The sequence below is a fragment of the Tupaia chinensis genome, unplaced genomic scaffold (genome assembly GCF_000334495.1).
Source record: "Tupaia chinensis unplaced genomic scaffold, TupChi_1.0 Scaffold149383_1, whole genome shotgun sequence".
NCBI lineage: Eukaryota > Metazoa > Chordata > Mammalia > Scandentia > Tupaiidae > Tupaia > Tupaia belangeri.
Window position 1 is genome coordinate 1,798,714 of NW_006209227.1, and position 27,385 is coordinate 1,826,098.

General features: G+C 53.6%; 1 protein-coding gene across 3 annotated transcripts in view; it reads left to right on the plus strand.

Moving 5' to 3' along the window:
* The window catches only part of DIS3L2 (DIS3 like 3'-5' exoribonuclease 2), a 456,478-nt gene that overhangs the window by 396,422 nt on the left and 32,671 nt on the right, over positions 1 to 27,385 (plus strand). For all 3 annotated transcript variants that reach the window (XM_006171133.3, XM_006171131.3, XM_027769346.1), the window contains one exon: positions 8,356 to 8,435. In XM_006171133.3, the coding sequence (XP_006171195.1) occupies positions 8,356 to 8,435 (80 nt within the window). The remainder of the gene's footprint in view (positions 1 to 8,355; positions 8,436 to 27,385) is intronic.

The window sequence follows — 27,385 nt, forward strand, 5'->3', positions numbered from 1 at the left end:
GCTGAATGAGCAAGTTCTTTCTTAAAAAGCTCTCTCCAAGTCCAAAAAGACTTCAGTGGACTTAGGAGAAAGAAATTTAATACATTGCCATAGAATCGTCGTTAACCAAGTCAAAGCAAAGTCCACAGCATCTTTGTCTTATAAAAGAAAGCAAAGAGGAGATGGAAAAAAGAAATAATGGTGAGGAAGTCCAACCCAAACAATGAACACTAAAGAAGCAAAACTAAAGATTACCTCTGAGAATGAGAAGACTTGCTTCTAATAAGATTTTTCAATTACAAAACCACGGCTTCAGGTGGAAGCGACATTCCTGTTCCCTAACGCACCGTAAGGTGGCATACCGGAAATGGTCCACCTGTGGTGGCATTTGCCAGTCGCAGCGTAGGGGAAAGTTGGACACCCTGCAAGACCCAGTGGACTGTGAGGAGAAGAGTCAGCCATGGAGAGGCTGGAGGCTTCCCAGGCTGGTCCTTGACCTACGACTGAACCTGAGTCCTAATAGCTAGCAGATTGAAGCAAGCTTACAGGCCTCCCAGAGAACCCGTGTTGGTTTGAGCTGGAGCAGTCCTGGCCAAAGAACAAACACTGCTTTCACCAGCGATCTCTCTCATCACACCCTGCGAGGGGAGCTCTGAGCTAGGCTCCTGGGTCCCCGGCTCCTTCGTGGGAGAGCCTGCAGAGAAAACGGAACCACAGCCTTCTGCTGGGACTGGGCAATGAGACCCCGCTGCTACTGAGAGGTTATCTTAGAGCCGTTGTGGACAACGTAGGGGATCCCCAAACTGATGAACTCATTTTTTGCCCTTCCAAGGTCAGGCAAGAAGTTCTCAAAAGCACCAGAAGCTCTGAGCTGGTGTCTTCCTTCACTGATGGAGTGGCATAACTCGCAGCCTGTGCGTAACGTCCCCTAAGGACGCAGCTCTGTGAGAAAGCCCACCATGCACCTCAGCAGATTGAAGACTGCTCCCTAACCAGGCCTGGCCAGCCGCGCCTGTCCCATCCCCTCTGTCCTTCGCAGTTGCCCTTATCCTTGTCATCTGGCCCACTGGCTTCACTGGGCTGGGACCCAAAGGAAGGTCGCTTGTCTTTTAACGGTTACATCAAGTGACTCCTCGAAACCCCTTCCTGCGTAGCCTGGGACATCCATTCTTCCCGAAGGCCTCCCGGGGGTGTCGTCTCCAAGCAGCAGTATCTGAGAGCCCCATGGAAGCCAAGTCCTCCGTCAGTCATTCTGGATGCTCGCCTGCTGCCCCCTGCCTGGAGGAGGCCTTGCTGCCTTCCTTGCCATCCCACTGAAGGGCCTAGAAGGGCAAAAGGAGAGCCTCCCAGGGCCCCACAGCCCAACAGGGCCTGTGTCCTTTGTACCCACATGGTCTGGGGGAAGAGTCTCCTCTCCCAAGGGTCTTGGACCTGGGTCAGAAGGGGTCCCAGCAGTGTCTCATACTCTGGTCACCCAGAGCCTGCCCTCTTGTACATTCTCAGCCTGAACCCCTGGAAGTAGAAGGCTCTTCCATTTTCTCCCTGCTCGAGAGAGCCTGGCCTGTCCCCTGTCAGCGTGCAGCCTGGCCTCTGGCTGGTCTCACGGAAAGGCCTCCTGCCTTGGCCGGTGGAGCCTGGTGAGCAGCCTTGTTGCTGCTTCTTGGGCCCTTCAGTTCTTCCTCTTCGCCCAGTACCAGGAGAAACTTCATGCAGCTGGAAGCTGTCCACCGGGAAAGACCATTCTGGGGGGAGGAGCCTGTGTGTCAGGACCAGCAACAAGGTACCAGTGTTTGAGCCAGGGCTTGTCCCAGTGGCTCAGTTCTGAGAGGAGGGCCAGATGTGAGGCAGAGTTTCTTTTCTGAAGGGAAAAGAGGAATAAAAACTGTGGAATGAAACTGGACACCTGGGTGTGATAGGGTCAGTGATAGGGCCCTGAGCACCGACCTACCTGGTGAGGCCGCCTACCTGGAGCCCTCGGACCTTCCAGAGAGGCCCTGCCCCAGCACAGCAGAGGGGAGAGTACAGAAAGGTCAGACGCTTTTACAGAGGACGGACGGGGGCTGACAGGAAGGGCTCTCCGGGAGCAGGCGCAGGTGGGCGAGCAGGCCTGGTGCACACTCTGACAACGAGCAGTACACAGATGAGGGCACCCTCCCTGTCCTTCGATCTCCCCTGAGGGCCCCTGGTCGGCACACCCTCCTCAGCACCCGCCTGCCTCCTCCATCCTTCCGTCACAGTCCATGTTTGTTCATGCGACAGCCGCCACCTGCCTCCCCACCGAGAGCCTGGGTTGTGTTTAAGCCGTGTGCTGTCTGCCCCCGCAGGGCCGTCAGGGGTGCCTGAAGGACTGGGTGCAGCCGAGCGGGTTTACAAAGGTGATGCGCTGCTGCCTGTGCGGATGGATTGGGAGATGGGAGCCCAGGGACCGGGTAGACGGGTCGTGTGTCAGTGCCCTCGAAGAGTGACAAGTGATTACGGAATAAAGGTAGAGGTCCAGAAGGTGGCAGAGACCCTGCTGACCTCCATCGAGGCCCTGGCTGTGCTCCTTCTTTTGCAAGTCATTTTGTTTGGATTTTTTTCCTCCAAGCCTTTTGATTCTGCTTTCTGTGCGAGGTGGCCTCACTCTCAGGCTGGTAGCAGCAGTTCTGGCCACAGGCCCAGAGCACTCAGCACCTCCCCTCAGCTAGGCCACGGGTGGTCACACAGCCATTCCCGAACCAGTTCCTGGGACCAGGAGAGCCACGCACGGATGGGCTTGGGCTTCTGCTCAGTTTCTGAAATGTGTGTGGGATTGCCTCGGAACTGTCAGGGCCAGAGCTTGTCTTCTTAGAGCCAAAGATTAGGGTCTGCTTCACCTGCAGCCCCTCAGTCGGGGAGCTGAGGGGGGTGGGAAGGGCTCTCCCCGAAGCAGGTGCAGAGGTGCGAGCGCGTGGTTGGTGCAGACTAGCAGCAAGCTGTGCAGCAGAGGGGAGGGTCCTCCTTGTCCTCTACTCCTGTCGTCTACCCCGATGGCCTTCCTGACTGGCACCGCCTCCTCAGCCCATGTGCCACCTTGTCCATCCCTCCATATCAGTCCATGTGTGAGGACAGGAGTATGAATAGTTGAGTGGACATGGGTACCAGGAGGAAGGAGGAAATGCTTTCTAGATGTGCATCCTTTGCTGCTGGGACTTGCTGGTCTCCCCCTTTATATATTGAACTTCTCACACCTAGGCACCTACACACACACCTGCATACCGTAGGGACGCACTCTGTGGTCAGTTGCCCTGGAAACAATGTGATGTCACCAGACACGTGAAGACAGGCCTGATCGTGCCTCGCACAGTAGGGCAGCTTCTGCAGCAGTGCAAGTTTACTTGGAGGAGGGCCTTATTCTGGAAGATACCAACCGAGAGAGTGTGAAATCCAAGACTCTTGAAGTACCATTGCCATGACTGAGGGGCAAACAGGGATTTTAGGCAAAAGAAAGGAATATGACAATGTGAAGACCTAGGGGTTGGAATCCAGGAGCTTTCCAGGAAAGTTTCTGTGATGCCATCTTTGATGGATGGTACTGTTTTCTTATGCAAGACAGTCCTGGAGGGTCCAGAGCAAGATGTTATTGTCAGGTCTGAGTGCACCCTCCAGTCCCTCCAAATCCCTTACCAGTGACTACGTCAACTCTCCTTGGCCTCATGACACTTAGGAGGCCAGGACAGCCCAGTGGTTAGCAACATTGCCCACTCTTCAGTCCTGCTACTCGCTAATCTGGGCCAGATTCTGCCCCTGCCTTGCTGTTGGGAGGATTCAGTGTTAATAAGATCCCCAGGAAATGAGCTTAGTGCCAAGAACGTGCCCAGTCAGCATCAGCCCCATCCAGGCGTCTGTCCCCCAGGCCTCTGTTCTTCCACTCAGCGTTCATCTCCATTTCCTCCTGCTCCCCTAGATCCCCTGGTCTGCCTGTTACCCTTTCACTCTCCCCCCCTTGCCCCATTATCCCCCCCAACTTTCCCGGCAAATACTCAGCTGTAGGCCAACCTTTCATGATCCCCGTTTCCTTGCCTTCCGCTCGTTTTTAACCCATCACACTCTGATCTCCACTTCCCCCACTCTCCCCGGGAGAAGCGCTAAATCCAGTGCATTCCTGGTTTGGATGCTGTGTCCTCTCTTACTTGATGTCTTAGAAGGATTGAATGCAACTGACGGCTCCTTCCTTAAGGCATTTTCACCCCTTGGCTTCTATAACTTTGTAGCTCAAAACTCTTAGTCCCTGCTGCTCAGGTCTTCAGTATAGGTGTTTCTCAACATTCCCGCCACGGCCCTCTTTTCATTCCACACAGAATGGAAAATGTCCACCACTCCAATCCTTCCGTTGTCTTACCACCTGGAAGCTCCCAAATTTGGACCTCTGGATTGTAGTCTTGCTTATCATCTTCAGAAGTGGTGGTCTCTGCTAGGTGTTTCTCAGGGCCCTGGACATCAGCAACCCCATGATAAATTCAGACTCTTCTCCCAAAGCTGCTCTTCCTCCTTGTCAGGGAAGTGGCAACAGCACCTGCCCGCTGCCCAAGGCAAAGGGTCTCAGACACAATCTTGGACTCTTCTCTCTCCTGCTTCCGCTATACCTGATTAACCAAGTGCTGTAATGCTAGTAAGAATTGGGTTGAAATGCTAGTCCCAGTTGTGGTTTGGACAAATGACTTTTCTCAGCCGCAAGTTCCTCATTTATAAAAGAAAATAATAACACCCGGTTCAAGGGTCAGGGTGAAGGGAGGTCTTCAGCGGGCATTCGGTAAATGTGCTCTCCTGTTCTCCTCCCGCCCCGGCTCTGCTGACTTGCCTGTTGCTGAATTGAATTGATGTAGTCATAGTTTCTTGACGTTGAGAGAGCCCCTGGAATTAAATTTCCTGTAGTTCCTTCATGATCGGGCTCTGCAACTTCCATCTCAGCACTCCTTTTCCAGCGGTCATGGGAGGTCTAGGGTGGAGGGGACTGTTGCGTGGTTAGATGTGTGTGTGTGTGTGTGTGTGTGTACATACGTACATGCATGTACTTCCAAGCCTTGTCTCCCAGCACTCCCACCTACCGTGCCACCGCCCTTGGCGAGATCCTCAGCTGCTCACAGACCACAGCTCCAACCCCCCATGCGGCCTTCCTGCCTCGGGTCTCTCTCCCACTTCAGCCCCTGCCCTGCCCGACCATCAGAGCAGGTCTGCCGTCTGCTCAGAACCTTGCCATTGCTGCGGCTCCTTCTTCCTGACAAAATGAAGTCCACCCGCTCCTGTGCGCAGCCTCCGTGCCAGCTCAGCTCCTTCGCATCCCTGTGGCAGCCCGGTGGGGCGGTCCTCGCCACCCAGTGCCCCCTTTCATGATAAGGGGACAGCGGGCCGACTTGGTTATGCTCGAGGAGCTGTCTGGTGGCCAGTAGGATAAGCATGAAACACTCAGCGAAGACCAGCTGTGCCAAAAACAGGAAACGGAAGACCCAGGAAACCCAAGTTCTGTGATGAACTAAGAGCCACTAGTTATAACCTAAGGGGGGAACCTCTTAGCACTTCACTCGATATTAGAGTAGCACACGCTAACACGAAGGTCGTGGAAAATGCACAGGAAGTAAAGCAGTCACCGGGAGCCTCTGTCTCCTGATGCCCACCATTGCCCTCGGGGTATCTTTCCTTCCAGTCTTTCTTTCATGTCATCTTTGTTCATTCTTACATAATTTCTGTGGTATGCTTCCTGCCTTACCCCATTCCTCCAAAATGTTTCCCCTTTAGTAAAAATTCTTTGTGAACAATTTAATGGCTACCTGCTATTCCACATCTGACTGTAAGAGAATTTCCTTAACCTTCTGCTATTGCTGGGCTTCTAGAGTCTTTCCAGTAAAAAGCATTGAGGGACATAGTTTTGCAAATAAAACTTTGCCCCCTACCTCTCTGCTGACTTTCCTAAGCCACAAATTCATAACCGAGTCAAAGGATATGAAGATTTCTAAGCAAGGCAGACTTGAACTGGACCTCAGCTGCAAAGAAGGAGATAAGAAGGTTGGAATGAAGGGACTTCTTTCAATTATATTTGTTTTATTGAGAGAGGCTAGGAAGATCCAGGCAGTGCTCTGTGGGGAAATCATGCCTTTGACTCACAGCTCCTGGCTTCAGGGTGGTAAAGAGGGCTTGTTTCTGTTTTTGTATTTTCGTCTGGGTCAGTAAGAGGACAAACCATTCTTGTGAGATGGTTTCCCTCTAAAGAAGAGAAAAATCATCCAGCATCTAGTGATGCAGATCATTAGCTGTGTTAACAGCCTTGCAATTAAAAAAATATATATATAATAATGCATCTTCCTAATGTGCAGTTATTTTTAGTTATGATTTCCCTGGTGATTTAAAAACCCAATGAATTTGTAAATGCAGTTACTGGATGTGCATTTGGAAATGGTAAAGCTGCCCTAGCCCGCTTGGCCACAGTCTCTCTGGGCTCTGAGGAGTTTGGTGCTCACCTCACTCCCTCCTGAACCAGAAAGACACAAGACCACCACGTTCCTATTCCCGAGGCTCCCTCACCAAAGGAGCCTGACAACTGTCTCAAAGTTAGCACGTCTCGAACTTGCGACTCCCTGCCCTCTCCACCGTCGGTCTTCCCTTTCATTACAGAACAGCCATCTGTCTGGTTGTTCAAATCAAATCACTTGAACCGTCCTTGCCTTCCCCACTCCCAACGTCAAAGCCGTTGGCATAGCCTACTGATTCTACATCTGAAAATTTACTTCTAAGATCCATCTCAGGGCCAGGCCAATAGCCCGTTGCTAAGGGAGCCAGATCACATGGCCAACTTTGGTTTGAATCCTGGCCTCAGCAGGTTGAAGAGCACAACAGGATGGAGAAGCGAAGGTAGAAAGATTGTAGGCCATGCCTCATTTGAGGGTACTTTTTCTCTTTCTCTCCCTCTCGCAAGCGTTTGCACCCTCTGGCAATTCAAAAAAGGAAGAAATTAATAAATTTTTAAATCTAATAAAATAAAAACTAATAATAAAACACATCTCAAATTGCCCATATCTACCCATCTAACTGGCCTGCCCACCCTCGAGGCCCAGGCCCACCGCTGCTCACCTGGACTCCTGAGTGGCTGACTCCTGCAGGTCCCGTTTCTGCTCTCTCCCCACAGTCTGCCAGGGGAATCGCGTGCAAACACAGCTCTGATCATATCATCCACCCCTTCCTTAAAACAAGTTAGAGGCAGGCCAGCAGGTGGCATGGTGGTTAAGGTAACTGGATCCCACATGACCAACTGAGCAATTCAAGTCCCAGACCTGGCAGGTTGAAAAACACACTGGGCGTGTGTGGGGGTACCCAGAATCCAGAGAGGAGCATAGAGAAGGGATTGTGTCATGGCCACCTCCCCTAGGGGGTACTTTCTCCTTTCTGTTCCCCCATCCGTGGCCCGTGCACATGCCTTATAACAAACAAACAAGTCAATCTTTCCTTTGCTCAGAAGTGGCCTAGACATTTATGCATCTTCTACCTGGCTTTCCTCCCCAGTGTCCCCACCCACATTGTCTGTATCTTTCAGGGTCCAGCTTCCCGGCCATGCTTCCATTGCTGCAGCTCCTGCCTCAGAGCCTCTGTCTGTGCACTCTGCCCAGCAGCACCCTCTGCACTCCCCTCCCTCCCCGTGGTCTAGGTGCCCCCTCTCCTCCCAGCTCAGGGGAACCGTCCCTCACTCCCTTCTCTCCAGGGCAGCTTACTTGTTTTCATAGAAACAAGACATTTCTCCTATTCGGAGAACTGGTTTTGATACAAAGTTTTAAGTGCACCTGTCCATGAGTGTGATTATTGATTGTGATTATTGATTGCTGCTTCTCAACTGGAATGGAAGACCGTGAAAGAGGCCCCTGCCTCTGCTGTCACTGTTCTTTCCCCTCAGCTAGCTCAGTGTCTGACGCAAATAGGTGCTTAACAAATAACGGTTGCAGGGCCAGCAGGTGCTATCGTGGTTAAGGCGCTGGACTCCCACATCGCCAACTGCAGTTCGAGCCCCAGACCCAGTGGCTTGAAACTCACGCTGATAGTGTGTGCTTGCATGCCCAAAATGCCAAGAGGAGAATGGAGAGGGGAGAGTTCTCACTTTCTGTCTCTCTTTGTCTCTCCAAGGAGCGCACGACACCCTAACAGCAAAAATATAAATAAATAAGTGAATAAATAAATAACTGTTGCTTTCCGAGTGCTCAGGTAGGGCCCCACTAACAGTCCTCGCTGACGGCAGGCTCCCAGGAGGACCCCACGCTACTGACAGGCCAGGCTCCACAGCACGCCCACCGGGAGAGCGCAGTTTGCTTCCATGTTGGCTGTCAGAATGAAAGAACACACTCACCACTCACTTGTGTTTCTTCTCTCTTTACTTAGGTGAAGCTTGCTTTCACTCTGGACCACGAAACTGGATTGCCTCAAGGGTGCCACGTCTACGAGTACCGCGACAGCAACAAGTAAGCCCCTGGGGACAGAGCGTCACTCGCTGTGCCACGCAGCGGCCACGCCTCTGAGCTTTCTGGCACTGGGCTGCCCTTCCAAAGAGGTTGTCAGGAAGGGTCTCACACTGGCATACAACTGGCACAGAGAGGTTTTCCCCATAAAATCTCATTTGCCCTAAAGAAGGGCTTGAATACTTGCACGGGAGGTGCTGTGATGTTAGAAGCACCGTCGAGGCAGACCTTCCTTCCCAGGCTCCGCAGTCCTCTAGCCCCACCCCCTTCTCCAGTCACGTGCCCCTCGCCAGCTTGGTCGCCCTGTGGCTGGTTTTGTCGCAGTCTGCAGTCTCTGTCAGGTTTGCAGCTTCGTGGCCATTGCCTGCTTGTGGATGTTAGTGGGAGGTTTCTGGGCACTGACGGAGGCTGAGGTCGGTGGCCTTGTTAGAAAGGTGGCAGGTGGCAGTTTCACCCACTCCTTCCTCCATCACAGACTGCCACACCGCTGTGTGCTTCCTCTTGGGGGGCAGTCATAGCTGTGAGTGAGGGGGCCAAGGAGCGTGCCCTGGTGATGGTGACGATGGCAGATGCCAGAGCACCTGCTGTGTGTCAGGCACGTTCTGGGGACTTGCCATCTGTGGTCTCGTGTAATCTGCAAAATGGCCAGAGGAGTGACGTTCTTACTGTGCACGTAGAGGTCGAAGCCTACGGGACTGAAGGAGCTCCCTCCAGGTCCCTGCCCTGCCGCCTAGTCACATTTACTTGGGGAGAGGGTAGGTGGGAGACGTTCCTCCCAAGCGGCTGCTCTGGGCAGCCCCATCTTCAACGAGACCAGCCCCAGCCTGCAGAAGCCACTGTGCTCTGGTATCCTGTTTCGGTATCTGGGCTGTTTTGTCTCATCCAGTAGAAGGAAACCCACCAGCATAGGCCAGTGGGACAGTCTAGCACCTTCCAAAGGAGAAACTTCTATCTTCCTCAGGGGCTCTGGGTAGAAGATGGGTCCCTGGCTGTCCTCGTGGCCAAATCCCCATCCAGATCACCTTCAAGGCATTATTCCCCTTTGTCATTGATCCTCACAAGGATAACGCAGTGAGCTGTCATATACCCCGCTCCCACCACGCTGACCTGGGAAGGTCGGCTAAGTCCCTCAGCACCATTCCTCCGGGCCGGCGCCGTTTCTGGAAGACAGTGCCAGTGTCGCTCAGCCATTGTGTCAGAACCGCCATGTCAGCGTCCCAGATGCATGACTCACTGGAGAGACAGAGGCAGACTTCTCTGGAGTCCAGAGACTGGAGGGGACAATTGAGCAAGTCCCTGGGTACTCAGCAGGGCCAGTATCACTGGAGTAAGAGGACAGTAGGCATGGGCGGCCTGGCGTGCTTCGACCTCCCTCCTGCCAATGCCATGCGGCCCTCCTGGGCTGCTGCTTGCCGGGGGCAGGGGACAGCAGCCCCATCATGAGGACTGTGGCAACAGAAACATTGGGGCAGCCCCACAGCCTAGTGGTTAAGAGAACCAGACTCACGTGGCCAGCCACAGTTGGAATCCCGGCCCCACTTACTTAAAAGCGTGCCAGGTTTATGTGTGCACATGCCCCAAGTGCCAACAGAATGGAAAATCCGGGGGCGGAGGGGAGAGGGTTATGGCGTGACCATGCCCCATGGGGGGGGGGGTGCTTTCTGTCTCTGTTTTGGTGAGGACACACACCCTCTCTCAAGTAAAATGAAAGAGAGATTTTTGGACCCAGAAGTGTCACAGACTCCGATTCTGGGCTATTTGCTCTTTGGAAAAAAGGTGGCAAAGTTTTTGCTCAGTGGGAGGAGGGCACTGGACCTCCTTCCTCCAAGGTCACGTCCTAGCAGTTCCGCTCTCTGGTGGCGTCTTTGACGTGAGGGAAGGAAATAGCCCAGCTCTGTGCCTTGGTCTGTCCCCAGCATCTTGCAAGCAAGGTCAGAAGAGAAAGTCAGGCTTCTAGATACAGATGATCTTCGGCCCCCAGAGACTGAGAAAAGCGTTCGTGTAGGCAGAAACCATGATCTGAAAAAGTGTGACAACCAAATGCCTCTGTGACCCTTCTTTCTGACTCTTTTGCTTGTCTTAGAGTCAGTTTGGGGGTTCATTCTCAATCCTTGGAACCCTTCCCTAACTTCTCTGGGCCTCAAGTTTCTTCGTCCACTCAAGATGATGAGACTAACAGCGCCTCTCTGCAGGAGGGTCACATTGAAGAGCATGGTCACCAGCCTGCAGGAGGGACACCCGCAGTCACACTGGCCCTTCCCAAACAGAAACATCAGCTCTTGCCTCTCCTGTCTTCCCAGTCAGCGGGGCCGCATCCGTGACTGGCAGCTGTAGCCCACAGTGCCTAGAGGAGGGAAGAGGCTGGTGGTACCCATGCTTCTGCCAGCCCTCAGTCTCTGCTGCTCAGAGGCAAGACCCCACTCTACTTGTGAGCTGCGAAGTGAAGCCTCAAGGACCCCCTAGGCCTGACTGGTTTCTCCCCTCCTCCAGGCTGGCCCTGTCTGTGTTCCTCTGTGCACTCGAGCATCATTTACCCTGAGATGTCCATGCCCAAACGTTGGCATGATGGTGGCATTTAGGGAATGAGGCTGTTCAGCCCAGGCGCTAAGGAGCCCATGTTGTCTCGATCCAAGTAACTTGGAGGCAAGAGCAGCAGAGAGATGAGATTCTTCGTGTGAAAGAAACAAGCTTGAATATTAGTTTGGACTACGATTCCCTTCTGGGTATTCCCTGCAGTACAATTTGTAAGCACTTTAATATGCATCTGTTTGCCAAATTCAATCCACCAGCAAAAGAGCTGTCCTGAACAAGTATGAGACTGCTGGACCCTGCTCCCAAGTGTTCTTGCCCTTCAAATGGAGGGCCCTGAAAATGCACCCCATGGTTGTCTTCCCAGAATTTTCTTATCAGCTGCCTTCCTGGCCTGGCCTGGTAACCCCAGTCCTTGGCTCTGTGTCAGCCTCTTGTCCTGCTCCATAAAGGGTGTATCCCTGCCTCTGGGCTCCAGGGAGGACAGGCCCTGGGACTGGTCCAGCTCTGATGGAACCTGGACTATGCCTTTTCTTAGGCTGGAGGCATGGCTCCAAGGGAAACCTCAGAGCTCCCAGGTCATTAGGACAGAGACCTGCCCAACCATGCCCTGGGGTAGGTTAGTAAACTCCACCCTGAGTTACTCTGTCTGGCTCCCAAAAGCCACTGGAGTTTGCAGCTAACTGGTGTGAGGCCTCGCTCTCCCACCCCACTCCACACGCACCACCAGTCACCACCCATGGGCCCCAGGACCACCTTATTTTTCTCTGTGGCAGAAAACTGAACCTGCTTTTAGTATTAACTCCAGTAAATCAAGGACCGATTGAGGCATTTTTCTCAAACTGCAGTTTTGCGATCTCTTCATAGGGTGAGGAAGAAGGCTCGAAAGAGTGAATAAGAGATTTATGAGAATTCAGTTAAACATTTAAACAGTTAAATGCTCTGTCCAGTGTAGTGAGGAAACAAAGATAAATTAGGCCCAGTTTACGCCTTCAGGGAGTATGTATAAATAACAGAACCCAGTCAACACCCTCGGATGGCGTGTGCTTCGGTGGTGTAAGGATTGACTGCTGTGGAGGCCACAGTGAGGGAAGGAACAGTTTCTGAGTTTGGAGCAGCTGTGTGGGTGGTGGTGACCTCCACAGGCAGAGAACTTTGTTCAGGTGCTCCCTTTTCTCTGTCCCCACCGCCACCCGCATTCCCACTGCCGGGTGTGGAGCTACTTTGCAAACCACCCGTACCCCTCCACCATAAGCTGGTTGACCTCTGGTCTGTCCTCTCTGCTGCCCTGCTGAGCTTCGTAAGGCTGCATTGCGGTCGTTTTGGAGGCCTTATCTTTGTACTTGTCATTCTGCGGTTTTACTACGCCGTGTCCGAGTAGATCCACTTTTATTTACGTTGTGTAGGACATAGCAGAGTTCTATTTTATTTAGACATTCTTATCTACCATCTCTTTGGTTCTCTAAGATGTTTTCATCCAGAACTTCTCTAGAAACCACCATCTTTTCTCTCCTTTTTTCCCTCTCTCCTTTTCTGCCGTTCTGCATTCTAGGAAATTTCCTCAGTGTGTCAGTTTAATCTTTTTTTAAGTTTTTGTTTTGTTTTGTTTTGTTTTGCCATAGGGTGCATGCACTCACTGGAGAGAAAGAGACAGGGACAGAGAGAGGGAAAGTGAGAAATCACTCCCCAGGAGGAATGGCCATGCCACAATCCCTTCTCCTATATTCTCTTTGGGGATTTTGGGCACACACACACACACACACACACACACACACACACACGCCTGGAGTGATTTTCCAGCTACTGGGTCCCGGACCTAAACCACAGCTGGCCATGTGGGAATCCAGCGTCTTAACCACCACACCACCTGCCAGCCCCTCAGTTTAATCTTCTGTAGCTGATTGCAGTTTGCTGTTCGATATCCCTTTCCAACATGAGTTTTTCATTTGTATCTTTAATTTTCAGAAATTATATTAGTGTTTCTAAAGCTGTTTTGTCGTTAGTGTCCTAGTCCTTCCGCGTGATCCCCAGCCCTCCTCTCACCTCTAGCTGTTTCGGTTATACTTACTCCCCAGCTCCTTTCAGACCGCTCCATTCATCTAGCTCCAGCTCTCCCACTTGCTGTGTCTTTTGGCTCCCCGTGGTGTGGCCATTTCCCCGGTGGTTGGCTAACCTTCTGTCGCAAGATCGTCTTGGACAGGGATCGTGCCGTCGTCCATGCGCCACAGGCCGCGAGCGTGTTCTCTCATGCCTTTGTGTTTGCTTCGCCGGGGGGACCTGGGGGTTTCCGGGTCCTGCTAGCCTGGATGCTGACATCTTGGCTCAGGAGTCCTGACACCTGGGTGTGTGCGTTCAGACTCCACACCCACTTGCAGTATGGACTTGGGCCTCCGTGTCTCAGACATGTCTCCGCTCTGCCCACATACATTCCTCAGGGCTACGAGGAAGGTCTTCCTGACTCCTCCTTCAAAGTGCAGCAGCCCCTCCTGGGCCCTGGCTTTACATGGGGTCTCAGTTCCAGTTCTGGCCGACCCTTCAACTCCTGCAGGCAGTTCGTTCCCAGCCCCTGTGACTCTCACGTCAAAGTCTGATCCTCCCAGCCTCCAGCTGCCACAGCAAAGATTAGCTCTTGGGACCTGATGGTGGCTCAGCTAATCTGGGCTCTGCACAGAGGACCACATGGGAGGGTCCAGGTCCATGTCCAGGTTATTCCCTGAACACGGCAGGTGCATGGTGCCCAGGATCCGAGGCTGGTTATAACTGAGAGAGGATTGTGGTATGGAGGCCACAGTGGAGGCCCCAACAGGGGGCATTGTGGAAGGAAGCAATGAATGCACTTAATAAAATGATTATAGCTGGGATTCTGTTTTCTCTTCATTTCAAGCATCAGGGAATTTCCCCTCTTTCTTTCTCAGTTATATATTTAAGTTATTTTCTTGACGTATTTTACTCATCGTTCCTCTGCGTGCTGGAAAGCACCATCTCGTCAGGACCCGAAGTCTGAATAATTTTTTTTTGGGGGGGAGAGGTTTTTGCTATAGGGCGTGTGTGCTCGCCAGACAGAGAGAGACAGAAAGCGAGAAATCACCCCCCAGGGGGGATGGCCACTCCGCAGTCCCTTCTCCTCCATTCTCCTCTCGGGATCTTGGGCACACGCACACACACCGGCGTGAGTTTAAGCCACTGGGTCCAGGACTCGAATCGCGGCCGGCTACATGGGAGTCCAGCAACAGCCATTACACCACCTGCTGATCCCTTAAGGAAACATTTTTGAAAAACAGGCAAATCTAGGGACCAGTAGATGGCATAATGGTTACATCACTGGACTTCCACATGTTCACCTCCTGTTCAAGTCCTGGACCCAGCGGCTTGAGACTCAAGCCAGGCACATGTGCATGCAGGCCCAAAATCCCAAGCAGAGAGCAGAGGAGAAGGGATTGCAGTGTGGCCATTACCCTGGGCATGGGGAGAAGGGATTGCAGTGTGGCCATTACCCTGGGCATGGGGGTGATTTCTCACTTTCTGTCTCTCTGGCAAGCACACATGCCCTATAGCAAAAATCTCTCTAAAAATAAATAATTGAATAAAAGCATACAAATCTAATTACTCATTCAGCAGATGTGCAGAGATGTCTGCCACACACCAGTGTCGTTCCAGGCACGCAGAGCTGAGTGCTTGTGGGCTGCTGTCAGAGGCTCTGGAGCTAGTGGGAGGGACTGGGTACTGCTCTGCAGCAAGGCAGCTCAGTCCTGCTCCCTGGCCCACCTGCCTCACCACCCTTCTCTGGGCCTGCCCCAGCATTCCCTAGTGGGAGGAACTGGGGCATCCCTCACCATCAGGGCAGCTCGAGCCTACCCCTGACCGCCCCCTCTGCGTCTGCCGCTGCATTCCCTCCCAGACCACCTCATGCATCTGTGCAACCATGCCATTCCCTATCTCTTGAACACTATTCTCCCCACAGCACCCTCCCCATTCCTCTGGACAGCCCCTGCTTCTCCTTCCCCTTACTGCTGTGTGACTTCTCTCTGGGAGCCGTCCCACCCCCTCACACACAGCCTGCCTATGGGCCTGTGCCCTGATGCAGCCTCGTTTCTGCACTTACCACAGTGCTTCCAGTGCTGGGGTGCCCGTTGCTTCCTCCCCCAACCAGGGCCATATGGGGTCAGGGCTCTGCTTTGCTCATCTTGGTGCCTCTAGTGCCTAGTCCAGGGCCTGGTAAAGAATGCCCGGTGTGGGCAAGTAGGACCTGATGTCCCCCTTTAGGATGGGAGGGACAGTTGTGAGGGAGCCGAGTCTCTTCCCAGCCTGGGCCTTTCCGAGTGTCGTGGAGTACGAGGGGACTGGATTGCACGTGCCATCAGGGGCCTCGTCTCCTTGCAACGGTTAGGAATTCTGAAGAACTCGCTTGTGGAAGAGAGGGGCTGTCAGGGTCCAGCTCTGGGAGAGAGCAGTACTGACGTCAGTTACCTCGGCCCCTGCCCTGGCCTCACAGGGAGGCGCAGTGACGGCCACAGAGCATCGAGGAAGTCAGGCCGATTCGCTCGCAAGGCCAGTGACTTCCTGGTCTGCACGAGGAGCGCAGCAGCGACAGCAGCAGCCACCGGCTGATGCCACGCTCACATGCACAGGGCTGGGCTTGCCTGGGTTGCTTCACTTTCTCAGTCATTCCAGAGGGAGATTATTTTCATGACTTAACTGATTTAAAACCAAAAAAAATAAAGTGAATGAGAGATAGAGAGTTCTATTCTTTGTACAATTTTATAGAATAAAGAAAGAAAAACGAAACAAGTCTAGACATCTGAGAGGTCACCCTGCCAAGGTCACAGTGCAGAGAGCAGAGCTGGGCCTGCTAGGTCTGCAGGGAGTGCCGAGTCCCGCAGGAGGCCTGCTCCCGAAGCCTGTTTGGTAGAGTCTGCGATCTCCAGTCCTGCAGAGCCCAGGTGGCGAGCAGCTCCTGAATTGCCATCAAGAGCCTGCTTGGCTGGTCTCACTCCACGGCAGGTCACCGTCCACTCTGTGGCACAGCTTGTCCTCAAGAGAGACAGCACAGTGGGGCGAGGAGGCACTGCACAATGGCATGGGAGTGCAGGACCACAGAGCGAGGGGCAGGGGCTGCCCCAGTACTTGCCTAAGTGGCCCACAGGGACCCTGGCAGACCCCACCCTAGCTTCAGGTATCCGCTTGTCCTCCCCGTTGGTGGCTCTGCCTCACCCTGGTCCAGACAGCTGAGGCCAGAAGCTGGGGCTGTGTGTCCCTCTACCCACAGCAGGAGGCCTGACCAGGGCCCCCATGGTGACCACGGCCCACCCCTTTTGTTGCACGGAACTACCTCTCTGTTCCATGGCCTCTCTTCCCATTGAGGAGCTCAGTCAGCAGAGAGAAGCCACCGGGACCAGCCACCACCTCCACTGCCATAGCGGACATGAGCCCCCGCTGCCTCCACCCGGTCACCTACTGGGCTCTCGCTGCGCTTGCTCCTCTGCAGTCTCAGCGGCCTTGCTGGTGGCATGCACCAAAGCTTCACCGCTGAGGTATCCGAGCCCTCTCCCGCCATTCCTCTCAGACCAGGGGTGATGCTTATGTCTGTCCATCTGTTCCTGTTCACACTGAGGCAGGGGAGCACCAGGAGGCCACTGGCCCCCCACACCACCCTCCCCATCATTCCCCTGATCCCCTCAGTTACCACCACCCCCAACGAGTCCCTGGACTCACTGAGTCCAAGGGACCCTGGCGGCAGCAGTCATAGGGTTCAGAGGGACCTGTAGTGTCACTCTGGCCTCCCTTGCTCTCATCACCGCCACTACTGGGTATGATGAGCCCAGCCCTGTGATGCCTCTGCTGCTCTCCTCGCTGGCCTGTAAGAGCCACCTCTGCATCCTCACAACGCCATCACCCCTTCACCAGCCCATTCCTGAGACCCCCAGTGAAGGGGCCGGGAACACAGGCCTCTGCTCGGTCTCCCAGATGCAGATAACATGCCGTGCCAGCATGGCTGCTTCCTTCCACCTCGCCGCTCCTCCCTCTGTCTGACAGGGCAGTTTGGGTTCAGCCTTGGCTCAGTCTTAGCCAGCACTGTCTCCAGGCTTCTGAGGACCAGGCAGCAGCAAGTTGGCTCCACCTGTAGGGTCTTTGCTCCAGCATCAAGTCCTGAATCCCGAGAAAACACCCCAGTTCAAGGAATTCCTGCTTGTGTAGTCATATTTCCCAGCCCTTTTATTGGCTAGGAAATCTCAAATCTCGCTAGTTCTCCTCTTGTGGTGTTTCATTTTTCTCCTCCCATCAGGCCCAGCCAGGCTATCCTGGCTCCTAACCTGAGTTCCGGGCCTGGCAGTCCAGGAGCCCCTGAAGGTAGAGAGAGCCTCTGCATGTCCTCCGCATAGGGGCTGTGCTAGACTTTCAGGGAAGGGCGCACCACAGAGGCCCTGGGATCTCACACCTGCCCTGAACCCTTGGCAAGGGCCCTGCCTCTGCTGTCAGCCTCCTGCAGAGCACCGTTCTCCGCCATGGCCTTGACGCTGCACTCCTGGCCGTCCAATCCTTGCACCATCACAGCGTGATGCCAAGGCTTCTTCCTGGCCACTGCTGGCATCTTCAGCAGTTGGACCACCGCTTTATGCCAGGGCCTGCCTCCCCTTCTACCACTCAGAAGAGCTTCCCCTTTGGGGCCAGACAGTGAGGGAGCCATCCCCCAACTCTGTCTTCCTGCCGTTTTCTCAGAACCACCCTAGTTTGACTCAGGTTAGCTCAAGTCTACGAAGAAGTGGATGACGAGATGGATCAGCTGTGCAAGAGGCAGATGTGGGAGGACACCACGAAGGCCAAGCCAGAGGAGAGCAGGAGCAGGGAAGGCCTGCAGGCTTTGACCCTGGTCCGACTCCTGTGCAGGAGTCAGGGAGGAAGAAGAGTAGGCGGAGACAGTCTTAGGCTGCACCCCACTTTAAAGCAGGACTCAGCCAGGCTGATGGGAAGTCTTGGAGCAAAAGCCGAAGTTGTCCATGGGGAGAGCCCCATGTCTGCCAGCACCTGGCCTGGATCAGGACCCTAGCAGTTTGCTTGGTCACAGTCTGGGAGCAGCCCTGGGAACTGTCACCCCTACAGGAAGCGTGGCTTCAGGGCAGAAGCAACATGGCTCAGAGCTGCTGCACTTGGGGCAATCCATATTTATGCTCTGCGGTGGGAGAGCCAAGTGGTGCCTCCTCCAGGCTGCCACACCAAGGAAAGAGAGAGAGCTGGGGGCTCCTGGATCAAGTCCCACATCATCTCCTTTCGCCTCCTGCTTGGCTCTCCTCCCTTCCCTTCACCCTGAGTGAGCAGAGGAAATATTTCCCAGGAGGCCTGACAGCTTTAGACCCATACCAGCACTTCCCAGTATTCTGAACGACACTTTCTGTCTGCACCTGGCCAGTGCCGCCAGCCCCGCAGGCTGAGCCCCAATGTTACCTACTAGCTGATCCTCGTCCTCACAGGGCAAGCGCCTGCAGGCCTCCGCAGCTGCTGCCAGGTCAGAAGGAAGAGTGCCTTCTCGTTCCTGGCCATGCCAGGAGAAAGGGAAGCTGGGAAGCCAAAGAGAGGAGGGGCTGGAGGAAACTGGAGGCCAGGCAGCCAGAGAGATGCCAGCGGTGACCTCATGGGAGCAAGCCTGCAGCTGTCCACACACGTGGGAGCCGGCCCCTCGCAGTGCAGCTGCGCACTCTTGGCACCCAATCCATGCCACGGGCATTGGTGCCCACCCTTGGACTCACGGCCGGTGCTTGGTGAAGGGCATGTCTCTGCCTTCCATGCCACTCGGAGGTCCCCCTCACTCTGTCACTTTCTCCTCCTCACTCCCTGTCACCTCACCCTGTAGCATCAATCTCCATACCTGTGTGCCAAACGCAGTATTTCGTTTAACCTCAATTTTGCCTACAAGAAGCCCCTCCCATTTTAGAGGAAAGGAGACTGAAGCACTGAGAGGGTCTCTGTCCAAGGTCTGGCCTAGAAGAGGTCAACCAGCAGGCCCCCCAGGCTTCTGCCCCACGCGTATGGCACACGGAGGTGGGGCCTGGAGCAGTTACCCTGACACGAGCACGGCTCAGTTGCCTGGGGAGGCCCAGGAGCAGGGAGGGCAGCCGGGCCTGGGGTAGTGCCATTTACCAGCTTTCGAGTGAGAAGTGAGACTGGGTGAGGCTAAGGCCTCAGGAGAGGCCTCTCAGGCTGCAGAGCCTCGAGCTCACCCCTCATAGAAGTCGGCTTCTGAGGGCAGACTGATTAGGACAAGCAAATGTGGAAGCCACCAACACGGGAAAGTGGTGCTGGCACCAGGCCAGCCTCAGGCACGTCAGTGCACACACTCACACACCCGCACGATAGTCCCTGTCTCAGCACTTGCCAAGGCCCAGCCAGGCGCTGCGTCCTGTAGTGCACACGCCTGAAAATGGGTTTTTATGATAAACTCACTTAATAAAATGGATTTTTGAACTGTGACGTGAAATGACAAAAGTGTACAAATCATTAAGTGTTTCATTCAAGGAAATAGAAAATGGACACCCCCCAGGTCAAAAATTAGAACATTCCAGCCCCTTAGGAGCCTCAGGCACTTCCCCGTCTCCTCCCACAGACTCCACCATCAACTTCTACCACTGTAGGTTAGTTCTGCCTGACTTGGAACTTGATGAAAGTTCAAAATGGAAACATTCAGTCTGTTTAGGTTTGTTTAGTTTATTTTTTGTTTGTTTGGTTGGATTTTTTTTTGTTTTTTTATTATTTCTTTTTTTTTTTGGATTTTTTTCCATAGGGCACTTGCACTTGCTGGAGATAGAGAGAGAAAGTAAGAAATCACCCCCCAGGAGGAATACCCATACTGCAGTCCCCTCCCCTCCATTCTCCTCTCAGGACTCAGGGCACGGATGCACATGTGCCCACGCCCAGCGCGTTTCCCAAGCCACGGAGTCCAGGACTCAGACCGTATCACTGGCCATGTAGGATCTAACACCTCCACCAGCATGCCACCCACTGACCCAGCATGTTCTCTTCCGTGTCTGGCTTTTTTTCTTTCAGCACCATTTGTGAGAATTCATCTTCGTTGCACCTAGGATCAACATTCATTTTCACTGCTGCAAGACTTTCTGTGAATACACCAGTTTATTAAACAGAGTTTAATCCAGTCTGTATCAATTCAGTCACGCTCGGGTTGTTTCCAGTCTGAGCTTGTTAGAAACAATTCTGCTTGTGTATTTATTTTAGTGCACATCCGCATGGTTTTTGTTTTTTGGGGTTTTTTTAGTATATACGTAAACGTGAAGGTGCTGAATCAGATGTGATTGCACCAGTAGTGTGTGCGAGTTTATCCATGTATTGGCCATTCTGTAGATTACCTTTGCAAACTTCTTGCCAATTTTTCTTCTAGGTTTTTTCTGTTGGTATTTGGGGGGGGCGAGGTGGTTTGAGGTTGATGTGTAGTCCTCCCTATTCTGGATAGAGTCCTTTCTTGGTTTTACAGGTTGCATATATGTTCTTCCACTCAGTCGTCTTTTTATCCTGCTTGGTATTGCTTTGATGAACAGAAGTGCTTAATTTTAATGGGGTTTATCGTATCCATCATCATCTTTATTGTTGTTTTCTGCATCCCACTTAAGAATCTTTGCCTGTATCAAACTCATAAAGACATTTAAGTATAATAGCAAAAGACTGGTTAATGATAGCAATGCATCGTAAAACCTTCAGAAGGAAAGGAAAATGTTTTGTGGACCATTTCAGGTTTTTTGTGTGTGGCAGGTTTAAGTTATTAGTTTTTAAAATCAGTACTTTTTAATGGAAACAACTTGACCAAAAATCTGTCATGTAATTTTGAGAAAAAAAAAATTATCTTGTAAATTATCTTGTAAAAAAAAAAAAAAAACCCTATGCAGAATAGATGTTTTTGTTGTTGTTATAGCAAATTTCATTTGTCTGATTGATCCCACATAATTTATTAAAAAGACTTCCCACTGCTGTACAGTGCCACCTTTGTCAAAAATTATGTGTCCATCTGGGGCTGGCAGGTGGCGTGGTGGTTAGAGGTGCTGGACTCCCACATGGCTGACCACAGTTCGAGTTCTAGATCTGGTGGCTTGCTTTCTTACTTTCCTTCTCACTTTCTTTCTCCGTCTCTCTCTGATCAAACTGAAAATAATAATAATAATAATTTTTTAAAATAATAATAAATAAATTTAAATAAAATAATTCCTTTTTTAAAAAAATTAAGTGCCCATCCTATGGGACTTCAGAAAGTTTATGGAAAAGTAGAATTAAAGTATTATTTTGGTACAAAAAAATTTTTTAAGCCATGTAGTTTTGGTTGTTTTTGGTTTTGGTTTTGTTTTTAATAATACGTATTTTCCATCAACTTTTGGGACCCCTCCTGTATGCATGGGTCTGTTTCTCACTGGCATATGCGCCTAATCTCCACCACACTGCCCTAATGATTACACTTTATTTAGAAGAAAAGTGTGAGGCAGACACACATGTGGGGCTGGTCCATAGCCTACCAGTTAAGGGAGTTGAACCACATGGCCAGCCACATTTGGAATCCTGACCCTAGTGGCTTAAAAAACTCACACCAGGGACCAGCAAATGGCATAATGGTTACATCGCTAGACTCCTATGTGGTCAACGATGGTTCAAACTCCAGACCTGGTGACTTCAAACTCATGCCAAGCGCATGTGTGTGCATGCCCAAATCCCGAGAGGAGCATGGAGGAGAAGGGATTACAGTGTGGCCATCCCCCCTGGGGGGTGATTTCTCACTTTCTGCCTCTCCAGTGAGCACACATGCCCTATAGCAAAAATCTCTCTTAAAAAAAAAAAAATACTCATACCAGGCACATGTGAGTGTGTGCCCAAAATCTCCACAGAAGAAGGGACTGCAACATGACCCCAGCCATTGGAGGGGTGCTTCCCCTCCCACCCTAATCTGTCTCTGGAGAGTGCACGTGCACCCTGGTAATTGATTTTTTAAAAAAAAGTCCAGATATCTTGGAGAGCTAGACTTTCCACCTGTTCTTCTGCAAAGAACACACAGGCTATTCTTGGACCTTCCTCCATAGACATTTTAGAGTTAGATTGTCAGTTGCCACATATGTGCATGTAAACTTGCTAGGATTTGTATTGAAATCGTTTGAATCTACAAATCAGTTTGGCAACTTTTGACAGCTTTGTGACACTGACTCTCCTAATTCACAAGCATGTTATAATTGCTTTATTTAGGTCTTAAGGTTCTATCATTTTCTGCTTAGAGGCCCTGCTCATTTCTCATCAGATTTATACCGAAGCATTTGATTTGTGATAGCATCTTAAATGGTGTTTATAATTTTTATTGTTCTTTATTATTGATATAAGGAAATACAGTTTATTTGTATTGACCTCATATCCAAGGACCTTGCTAAGTTCATTTCTTAAATTCAAATAATTTGCCTGTAGATTCTTTTTATTTTCTGTGTACCCACTCACGTCATTATAAATGACAGTTCTGCTTTTTCCTTTCTGATTTTCGTGCCCTGTATTTCTTTTTCTTGCCTCAGCAAACACTGCTCAGTGTTTAATGGGAGTAAAGATAGCAGGCCCCCATGTCTTGTTCCTGATCTCAGAGGCAAGGGTTTTCCCCGCAGACCCACTTTAGTGTACATGTGATTCGCTCTTTCCCCAAGATGAGTTTTCTAGTTGGGAATGCTTTGAAGTTTGAAATGTGGCCATGGTGGTTGTAGGCTGTGGTTTAGGCAGATGGAGTGTGTGTGTGTATGTGAGTGTGTATGTGAGTGTGTGTGTATATTTTAAGAGCAAAGGAATTAACGTTTATCACACGACTGCTCCTCCTTATTTAACCTTGTAAAGGAGTTTTTGTTTTGTCCCTTTTTCAGAAGCATTTCATGGCTATACTGTTGAACCAGGGATTCAAACAGACTCGTCAGAATCCAGCGTCCAGGCTGTTCTTCCTGTTCCCTGATTCCATGGTAGAATGTAGAATGAGTAACCCTCCAAGTCATAAAAATACCACTTTTGTCCTAGTCGTTCAATAGGAGGGCTGCTAAACTCCCTCGCAGGTTCACTTAGGATCCTTTCCTTTCCCCCAGAGATCCTGCCCTCTGCCCCATCCCACTTTTCTCAGGTTTCTGTTGCCATGGAAGCAAACTGAGGTACCAGAGGGCTCGCCCTGTACCGCCAATGCCCCTCAAGGCTGCACCTGCATGCTCCTGAGCCCTGGCCCAGCCACCCAGGCCAGGCACAGGGCCTCCTTCCGCATGACCTGCTGTGGTGCTGGTCCTGGGAGGGGCCCAGGCACTCCCGCTATCCCAGCTGCTCCAGTGGAAGGGCAGGACCGTGCATTCCTCCCCCATCACAGTCCCAGCTGTCCTAGCCCAGGGTTCTGGGTTCTGTGTGTGAAAGACAGAGAGAGGACTCCAGAGCACAGACATGGTCGCAACCCAAAGCAAACAGGCCCCAGAGGCCTCATAACCCTGGGCTGCAGAGAGCACCCTGGGCCTGAGAGTGGCCCCACTATCCTCGCACCCTCCTTTTGCAGCCTAAATAACTCCCCCAGGATGACCCCAGAGATTTCCCTGCAAGACAGAAAGCCCTAGGACAACAAGTACTCTTGGAACTAAATGTCTCAAAACTCTCCAAGACTTATAAAAGAGTACATGTTTTCCCGGTCAGTTTCACACAGTGTCACATGGAGCCAATGGCTTCTGTCTTTCTTGAGTTAAATGTCCTGAGTGTAACTTGCTACCCCAACACTCACTGGTGGACTGTATTGCTTTCCACTCCAGGGAGCTCCCCAGGGGCCTCGGAGCCTTTCAGATTTGGGCAGATGCTTCAGAGCAGGTGATGTGCTCACAGTGACAGAGGGTAGTCAGAAGTAGCTTGTTGTTTTCTCTGTACTTGTTCCCACCACATCCACACCTCGTCAGCGTTTCCTGGGACTGTCTATGTCTTCTGTGCCTCTCTGAGTGCATCTGCCCGGGGCAGGTTGCCCTCCAGCCCCTAGGCTACCCTTTACAGGCTGAGGGCTCAGTCTGGCAGTTTTAAACTCAGAGTTTAAAACTCTGAAGACCCCTTTCCAAGACTCAAGGAGTCACAGAAGGGCCGTCACATCCAGGCAGGCCTCCTTTGATGCACGGGGCCATGCCGCTCCTGGCCAGCTGGCCGCGGGCCCCTAGCCCCCTCCTCACCTGGGTTCTGCACCAGACTCCAGGGCGGGCTCAGGTACCCAAAGTAACAGGTGCCTCTGCCATCAGCACCCTCTCTTGGGGACTTAGGCCCAGAGCCCAAGCCTCGGCCACAGAGACCTAAGAGACTGCCCAGGAGACTAGCCCGGAGAAGAGATGGGCCCCAGACCTGCATGAAGGGTGAGCCCGCAGCAAGGTGCCCGTGGCCGTGCCGCCTGCACTTCCTGGCAGCTGGCCAGACCGTGCCTAGTGCTCTCCGCTTTTGGCTCTGCCCTCTTTGAGAAGGATTTCCAATCTTTCTTCACTGCCACTCCCTGGCTTTCCAGGGCATTGTGGCTTTTCCTCCGGGGTTGGGCAGGAAGCCTCCGGAGCCTGAGGGACTTGCTTGACGGCAAGCACAGACTATCAAGGGATGCAAATCACCTTGTGGCCGCCTCGTTCCCTGAGCACCGAGCACGCTCGCTGAGGAAGCTGTGATGGCGGGCACCCAGGTGCGATGAGATCTGAGTGACTCAGCAAGTGCCCAGTCCATGCCCGCTGGGTTCAGTGAGAAGAAGTGGCCGACTTGGGCTGCTGCTCTGAAGACCCAGCACAAGGCCTGGCTGAGATGAAGAGCACGCAGCTACCCTCTGGCTGACCCCATGGGACCCCATGCCCGTCCCAAGGACATGCCAGGCACCGCTAGGCCAGGCTCTGGGGTAGGAGATGAGGGAGTCCACCCTTCCAGCCCAGGCCAGCCTAAGGGGCAGGTCCAATGTGAGAGTAGACTCCAAAGAGTGGGCAGTGAGGGCAGAAGGCGTGGCTCAGCCCCTGGCGCGCTTACCGGCAGCCCTCCCTCCCCAGAGCACCGGGAGCCCTGCGCCCACACCGCCTGGTGCAGGCCTCTGGGGCACCTCCTCACTGACCCTGTCCCTGTGTGACTGGCTGTGGGGTTCTGTGTGTGCTGCGCCGTCGGAATGCCCCGAGTAACAGGGAGGGATTATTCTGCAGGCCCGTGTCCTCAGCCTAAGAGGATTTATTCTTCCCAGTGCTCAGCTGTCCTCTTAGACCGCGCGCCTTCCTGTAACGGCGTACGTGGGCATGTGCGGCCCTTCTTTGATAATGTAGGGTTCCTCGGCATGCTCATCTGTGATATAAAAGCGTCATGTGAGAGCCCACCACGCTCTGCAGTGCCTTTTGCCTCTGGAATAAATGTCCCCACGGTGCCACGTGTCGTCTCGACTTCACCAAGGCCCTGCCCCCCCGTCTGTCTCACCTCTGTGGTCAGAGTCACCTGTCACCTCTCCAGTGCTGTCAGAGAGAGGCCAGCAGCACCCCTCCACCTGCGGTGAGCACAAGGCCCAGAGGGGTACAGACTGTTGGGATGCCGAGGCACACTGTCACACTGCTCATCAAGTGACAGCTGCGTCAAGGAAGGAGGAGCAGCCGTGGGAGTCATGTTAGTGCCAGCTCCGGCGTCTGTGTTGGCCACTCCGGGCCCTGGCTTTTGCTTATTTCTCACCGCGTTTCAGACTAAGGCTGTCAGGGTGTTTGGGGCATCTTCACGGACTGCGCCTCCTCGTTCAGCAGCCCTCTGCTGGACCCAGCTCCTTCATTAGCCTCCAGGGCAAACGGGCAGGGCCGTCACCATGCCTTCCCTAACACTCTCTCCGAAGCGTCACTGCGGTTCTGCACGGCGGGGACCTCCCACTCCTTTTTGCCTTTTCCCGGCGTCTTTCCCAGCTGCCCTGCTCAGAGCCACCTCCAGAGCCTTACTGAGGCAGGGCCCACCTTGGTTTCGCGCCCGTGGACAGCCATGAACTCCTTACAGTGGCACGTGAACACCGCTGCAGCCCAGGGAGGAGGCGGGGAGGCAGGAGGGCTCTCCTGGGACCCCCGAGGGAGGGGTGCTGCCCAGAGTGCAGCTGCGCGGGGAGTAGGTGCCGAGGGAAGAGCCACCTTGTGACACTGATGAAACTCCACCAGGAGGTGGTGAGTGTGTGTGGGTCTGACTCCGCGCCCTAGAGCAGGGAGGTGTGCCCCCAGGCCCGCAGTGTTGGCCACACCAGTGGCTCCACACGTGCCAAGTAGGCATATGCGGGGAGCGCAGTCGTCCCTCCTCCCTGTGCTCCATGTCCGTGCCCCGCAGTTGTCCCTCCTCCCTCCCCCTGCTCCGTGTCTGTGCCCCGCAGTCATGTCTCCCCCCCTGCTCCGTGCCTGTACCCGCAGTCATCGCTCCTCCCTCCCCTGCTCCATGTCCGTGCCCCGCAGTCATGTCTCCTCCCCCTGCTCCGTGCCCGTGCCCCGCACTCGTCTCTCCTCCCCCCGCCCCGTGCCCCCCCGTCTCCGTGCCGTGCCCCGCAGTCATCGCTCCTCCCTCCCATGCTCCGTGTCCGTGCCCCGCAGTCATGTCTCCTCCCCCGTGCCTGTGCCCCGCAGTCATGTCTCCTCCCCCGTGCCTGTGCCCCGCAGTCATGTCTCCTCCCCCGTGCCTGTGCCCCGCAGTCATGTCTCCTCCCCCGTGCCTGTGCCCCGCAGTCATGTCTCCTCCCCCGTGCCTGTGCCCCGCAGTCATGTCTCCTCCCCCGTGCCTGTGCCCCGCAGTCATGTCTCCTCCCCCGTGCCTGTGCCCCGCAGTCATGTCTCCTCCCCCGTGCCTGTGCCCCGCAGTCATGTCTCCTCCCCCGTGCCTGTGCCCCGCAGTCATGTCTCCTCCCCCGTGCCTGTGCCCCGCAGTCATGTCTCCTCCCCCGTGCCTGTGCCCCGCAGTCATGTCTCCTCCCCCGTGCCTGTGCCCCGCAGTCATGTCTCCTCCCCCGTGCCTGTGCCCCGCAGTCATGTCTCCTCCCCCTGCTCCGTGTCTGTGCCCCGCAGTAATGTCTCCTCCCCCTGCTCCATGCCCGTGCCCCGCAGTCATCGCTCCTCCTTCCCCTGCTCCGTGTCCGTGCGTGGCAGTCATGTCTCCTCCCCCTGCTCCGTGTCCGTGCCCCGCAGTCATGTCTCCTCCCCCTGCTCCGTGTCTGTGCCCCGCAGTCATGTCTCCCCCCCTGCTCCGTGCCTGTACCCGCAGTCATCGCTCCTCCCTCCCCTGCTCCATGTCCGTGCCCCGCAGTCATGTCTCCTCCCCCTGCTCCGTGCCCGTGCCCCGCAGTCATGTCTCCTCCCCCGTGCTTGTGACCCGCAGTCATGTCTCCCCCCCTGCTCCGTGCCGTGCCCCGCAGTCATCGCTCCTCCCTCCCATGCTCCGTGTCCGTGCCCCGCAGC